Here is a 7,002-nt window from a genome sequence, read left to right as displayed (position 1 = left end):
CTGCATTGTTCAATACTATCGAGGTCTCGCGGGGAGCAACACCTACAAATTTTAACGGAAAGTAGGGGGAGTTGATCTGGGAAACCACCAGCCGAGCGTTAATATACGGCCATTATATTTACGTGATAATTCTATACTTATACGATGTGAAATGGGTATAAAATCATCTTCGACAACCAGCAACCTCCCATCCCCAACTTTCACAAGAAGCCTCTTAAAAAACCACCAGCTCTTTTTTTCCTATAGTCTGACATCTCTGCTCCACTATAACTAAGAAACAATGATAATTGTACAAACCTAAAAAATCTTATTGTTGAAAAATGAGTGCAGCAGAGCGACCTGCATGTTATAACAGATGCGTTGCACAAAGGCAGAGCGTTAATTTAGCTATTATTTGACTTACTTACTAAAAAAATATTAAAGAACTGTTATAAAATAAAATCAATAAAATAATTAAGAATAACATGAGATAAGATTTTGATATTAATATTTGAATAAAGCAAAGCAAGGGGAAAAAACACCATAGAGAGGCAATTCTCGGGACTCCGGATTTTTTTTTTTTTTTTTTTTTTTTTTTTGGGGGGGGGGATATTATACAGAAAGGTGTTAAGAAAAAGGAAGAGAAAGTAAAAAATAAAAAAAAAAATGCAAATAGATAAAAATAATGATACAGAATATCTGTAATTCGTATTTATATACAAGTGCACTGCGTGTTTGTTCTACTTGTTAAAGTGCCATTCAATTTTATTCAATATAAGGCATCACAAGGAACATACAATGTACTCGTTCGTACTATCTATTCATTCTTATATATGTACTTTTTCTATTTCTCGTGTGTTTGATACTGATAATTAATGTATGTATGCGAGCGTGCGTGTGTGCCTATGTGCATGTTGTTTTCTGGTAAGTTAATTCTTACCTCATTAAAAAAAGATAAACAGGCAAGCTGTAAGGTGTATATTGCAAATGAGCCATAAGCCTTTTGCCTGCAAACATTTACACTGTATCCGACTAATGTAAATACACTGGATGGCCGTACCGTTTTTTCTACAATAGTTTTCTTCCACTTCTGAAAAATATAAACGTGTTCTACCTATACTTTGGATCACTTCATATTAACACACACATGTACACAATATCTATTTCAACAAGGGAAAAGATCAACCTTACACTGCAGTTAGGGTGAATGCAGTTTGTTTTGGGACCAAAACATATTTGCAATATTGTGTCATGCGACACATTGGGAATCTAAATCTTCGTGTAATAACTATTTAAACAAAGGTAAACAATTCAGCTCTAGGATTTATTTCACGAGTCTAATTGAAGCTTTTTGCCTGCATCACTTCACACTGTGACCGTCAAGGCAGATTTAACAGCTGAATGAAAGACTGAAAAATTCCATACCTTTTGCTCTCGAAAAATCTATCGTATTCTACCATTATTTCGGATCATTCAAACACACATATCTACACAAAATCAAGTCAAAGTCAGCTTTAATTCCAAGCGTTATTTCTGCCAGTGGCGTATTTGCATCTGCTTAGCTTTCCTACCAGCCAACCGGCACAGGTACGAAACGCGTTCGTTCTAAACCAAATGAATTTACATCACTTTAGAAATCTAAAATTACTTCATAAAATAGAGATGGAGCTTCGGGTGCATCATCAATGCACTTTATGAACATCACACCAAGTTTTTCCCAGTTAGTTATCTGTCAGGCTTAAACAATTTTCCAGCAATGCTGAAAATCCTTTCAACAATGATAATTATCATTGTAATAAAAAATCAGATAATGATAATACTAATGCTAATACTGACATCAATACTACAAGTAATAATAGTAATAACAATAATGATAATAATAATAATTATAGTAATAATGACATTGATGATAATATTAATCATCATTATAGTAATAATGACAATGATAATAATAATAACAATATCAATAATGATAACAGTAATGCAAACAATAATGATAATAAAAGGTATATTACTACTAATAATAATACAATTATTAATAGCGATATTGATAATATTAATCATTATCATTATGATTTAACCTTTATTACCCTTTTTACTATGCTTGTTAATATCATTTGCAACATTATTTTGATATCAATAGCAACAACAAAATACTATAACAACAATAATGTCAATAATAACAGTAATAACAATTAAGATGGAAATTTCTCTCTCTCTCTCTCTCTCTCTCTCTCTCTCTCTCTCTCTCTCTCTCTCTCTCTCTCTCTCTCTCTCTCTCTCTCTCTCTCTCTCTCTCTCTCTCTCTCTTTCACTGCATTCTTTGTATTTTATGTGGATACACACACATAACAGTACTTCCAATTGATTTTACTTGATTTCACAGACATAGTGAATATACAGTCCCTTGCTAATATTACTATTTATCTGATCCATGTGACTTTTTCCTTTTGTTTTTGTAAAGTATGAGACAGGCTGGTTATGCTTTTGCTTCAAGCCCATGTTTTCTTTAACTTAGACTTAGATTCTTCTATCCCACACCTATTCGAAATTACAATAAAAAAAATATTTGGTACTGGAACAATCTCTCGCACCAATTATGTTGTGTCGTCGCTTTGTGGCCGAGCTGGAGTATCCTCTCTAGGGGGAAGGCCTGGGCAAAGTTGTAATGGAGGACAATCTGTTGCCCATACAGCAGGGCCCCCCTCCTCACATGACCTATGTAATTTAAGGGAAAGTCAAGATAGCTTTGTTCTACTGTAACACATTTCAGTAGGTAATTTTAACAAACCCCCATAAACTAAGGATAGTCTCTGTAGATGTTTTCTTTACTTATTCTTAACATCACTTCTGCAGTTAAGTGCAGACAAAAATAAATAAATAAATAAAATCATTATCAGAGTGTGAGGTGGTTAAAAAGGGAATAAAAAATATAAGACAATGACTTACCAAAACAAAAAATAATCCACATTTATGATATGCTCGACTGCGTCGTCTCGTAGTCGCAAGTCTCATTCCTTTTCCAAAGGGTGACATCACATTGAAGGAATAAATTGCACGAAACGGCTGGAACCAATACTTTAAAGGGTTGTGTACATGATAATTATTAGCCTTTTGCCTTTAGTACCTCATACTGCAGCCAGCTAATACAGATGTATCGGTTTACTGTTTTCCGCATAAACTTTTGAAAGGTTATCATTTTCCTTGTTTCTCCCACAAAGAAATATGATTGTGTTAAGTCTACATTTTGAATCATTTCATATGTTTTATTACATAAAGACCAAGATAAACAAGCGAGACTGTAGATGACTAAAAAGAGCAGCAAATCATATTTGTACCATCATATCATGTGCCGTTGTTTTGGAATCAGGAATATTCTAGAAAAAAATATATATTTCATTTATTCTGCTTCATATTCAGATGTGCCAAATAACAGAATATTCCAAGTGTTTTCATGATAGACAACACACTTACACATGGTCCATCGTATTCAGTGTCCTCTATCATCGTCGTGTTTTGGTTTGGTTTACTCTGTCACTTCTTTTTGGATGATTTTACATAGTTTTTGTAAGGCGTTCCCGAAGCTTTTGGCTGCAACCGCTTTTGTTACACATTTTAATTATGCAACTTGCCTCGCCCCATTTTTGTTTGTCGTATTTATGCTTTATTTTGTCATTTTATGTACACTTCACCCGAGACTTGATTTACTTCTGCTTTTACTGTATTTCTTAAAGGTCGAGTTTGGTGCATGCACCAGTTTTATTTTGTCGAATGTTGTTTTAGCTGTATTTATTACCTTGCATGATTAGCGTTTTTTTTTTTTTTTTTTTTTTTTTTTTATTACTTACTGAGGTTTCTTTTATTTTTTTTTTTTTCGAAAGTTAAAACTGTATGCCTCGTCCATTACAAAATAAAGAGTGTCAGCCAGACCTTTGGTGTGGTTACTAACCTTTCCCTAGTCATCTTGGAGGGTATACCACAACCGGAAGAAAAACGCTACAAAGGTGGTAAATGGGCCTTTATATATGTTTTACTTGCCACAGTTAGAAGCTAGGATGCGTATAATTGTTGTTTTCATAATGAAAGCTATAATGACTTTATCTGGCACTAATTAACTTTATTCTGATCTGTATAAGAATATACTCTTATTATTCTTGCTATTATCATTAACATTGAACTTATTATTATTGCACTTTGATTTATCATTATCATAAATATCATCGCTGATGTTATGATACCTGTGTTTTTTGTTTTTAGCCAACACAAAGCCCTTACACCGGTACCCAACTAACGATCTTCGGGGGATATAGCGTATTTTGGAGGGACCGAACGGGGCCCAGATTTGGCCCCTAAACCGTCTTTCTGGGTACCTCTGGCTCACAGAACCCTTACAATATATATATAGATCTTACATATACAATATATGCATCTATATATATAATTATATATATACAATATATATATATGTATATATATATGTGTGTGTGGTGTGTGTGTGTGTGTGTGTGTGTGTGTGTGTGTGTGTGTGTGTGTGTGTGTGTGTGTGTGTGTGTGTGTGTGTGTGTGTGTTCGCACATATTTTCATATGTGTACTGTCAATCTGTGTATAATGTGCGTGTGTATATTTATCTTTAAAATCAACTTTAATCTGCAGAGTATGATATGGCTTCTTGCAAAAAATATGTGTATATATTCCCATATCGACCAACATAACAACTCAATATGTCACTTCTTTGGGTTAAACCCAACAACCAGGTACCTCCCATAAATTTGAATTGAATGTCTTTTATATAGCCTAATTATGGGAGCATCTTTCTGAATTCAATGTATCCCATTCGATATCCTATTTATATTTCTTCCGTCATGCTTTAAGGGAATCACTAATCCCAGTTACTTGAAGGAAGATATTTAAAAAAAAAGAGTGGCATGAAGGTACCAGCAAATATATATCCATATTATTATACCTATGACTATGGAATGTGGAAAACTGATGAGCCCTAAGATTTTAACGCGTACCTTGACTTTCGAATACAATAAGGGAAATTATTTACATGAATATACCAGTTTTTATTCTACTATATACATCAGCACATTGTTTAACTAAATCCTGCCGATCATAGCAAGAAATACCCAAATGCTCCTTGATGATGATGATAAAGAAAGAAAAAAAAAAAAACACGTCATATAGAAGAAATTATTTAAATTTCTTGAAATTACAATCACACTTGAGAGGAAATCTGCAGTACTCGTTTAGACTCTTGAGACGCTATAATGCTGTAGTACATTTGAAATCTAATCATCTATACATTTTTCTAACGTTAAGAGCAGGCTATCCGCTCTTCGCATTAATACATTTAATATCTTTTTTAAGAACTTCTTTTCACTATTACATTTCAAAATAGGAGGCAGTGTCTAATTAATTACTGCAATGCAATCAGTATCCATTCTCGTTGAAATAAAAACAACTAAGTTCTTGTGCTACTTTAATTCAGTTGGCCTGAAATGTCCTGCAAATAAAAACCTTTCTCCATGTCACTGTCTAGTGAGTCCACAGCCGCAAAAATTATTCTCAGGATCCTAACTTCCTCCAGATCTTTCACCTCTGCAATCGTCTCCTCAAGGAACTTTTCTTGGGTAAGTGAATCGGATTCCATGCTCAACTTTCTTATTGTTTTGATGTGGTTCACAACTTTCACCGCTAATTTTGTCAAGTACTCTCTACAACCATGAATTTTCTCCTCGTTTTCTTTTATTAGACTCTCTGTTTTGCGACTTTGTTTAACTAATTCATCATATTTAGCTTTTGACAAGAAATCAATCTTCTCAGTCCAGTTTTCTGATTCAGTTATTGAATAACTTCCTACTTCGTGTTCTGACATCTTATGCAAACATCCACTTGCCTTACACGTTATATCCCAAGATACAAGCGGACATTCAAACTTTGTTTTCCTACTCCTGATTCCTGCAATAAGGCCAAAGGTCAAAGCACTTGCTGCACCGATCGAAGACCCTACAGCTGCGCCTATTGGACCACCTAATACCCCGACTTCGGCCCCAATTACCGCTCCGCTTATCAAGGCAGAGAAAATACCTGTTGCTACGCCAGTTCCCACGCCCGTGGTTGTTCCCACGATCCCAGCCTTGATGTTTGAGGGGTTCTTGCAGGTTTTGCAGGTCTTCACGCAAATCTCGCAGTTGTGTGTGTGAAAACCACGCTCAACTTTACGTCTGTCAATAGTAACATTCTTTTCATTGTATTTCCACTTAATGTTCTCCGCTTCATCTAGGAGTTTGTTCATTTCTCTTTTCAGTTTACCGTGAGCTCGTGCCAAAGAAGCTGCGCGTTTGACTTCATCCTTCAGTATGGCTTTGGTCTCTGCAAGAAGCCTTCGCTCCGCTTGGAGCTGCCGAGTGTTTTTGAGGCTTACTGGAGGCACTGCACTTAACTCTTTCAGAAATCGTAAGTGCTCCTCCTGCATGTTGTCCCATCTGTATTCGTGATTAAGGCTTGACCTACGATCAGTGTTATTGCGTGTTATGTAAAGAGGCCAATTATCAAACTCATATACGCTACTAAAATTAATGCCAGCAGTTTTCACAACTTCGTGTACGTGATTATCATCACAGGCAAATGTAGCCAAAAGTTTCGTTATGGGAGTGACGTCATGCGATAACAGTGAGGAGAAAGCGTTCAGGATATTGAGCTGGACTCTTGAAATTCTGTTCTGATTAGCTTTGGCGACCAGCCCAATGCAGTGCAGATTATCAATTCCAAAGTCATTCAACAAAAAAGAGGACAAACGTTCAGTCACGCGATTCTGGTACTCAATACTTCTTGTATCACAAAATCCTGGAGTGTCTATGATCATTAGGTTATTGTTGATCAGCATTCCTTCCATGTGATAAATCAAGTAAGCTGTTACGTAGTCAGTCTGGCTGTGGATTTGGCTCTTGCTGGTGAGGTCCATCTGGTCCTTCAACACAAACCCTGAAGTCATATCCGCCAACTGGACTCCGAACGGA

The 7,002-nt window shown here is 35.5% G+C and overlaps 1 protein-coding gene across 1 annotated transcript; it reads right to left on the bottom strand.

Annotated features, from left to right (window-relative positions):
• Window positions 1–5,033: 5,033 nt before the first annotated feature.
• LOC119583841 lies at window positions 5,034–6,933 on the bottom strand (the record flags this gene model as incomplete). The annotated part of the gene is given in 1 exon segment (XM_037932571.1): window positions 5,034–6,933. A coding segment is annotated over 1 exon segment (1,471 nt), but the record flags the coding sequence as incomplete, so codon positions are not given.
• Between the last annotated feature and the right edge of the window lie 69 nt (window positions 6,934–7,002).

The sequence above is a fragment of the Penaeus monodon genome, chromosome 17 (genome assembly GCF_015228065.2).
Source record: "Penaeus monodon isolate SGIC_2016 chromosome 17, NSTDA_Pmon_1, whole genome shotgun sequence".
Lineage (NCBI taxonomy): Eukaryota > Metazoa > Arthropoda > Malacostraca > Decapoda > Penaeidae > Penaeus > Penaeus monodon.
The sequence above is the reverse complement of the archived record's forward strand: the minus strand, read 5'-3'. Positions and strand labels throughout refer to the sequence as shown.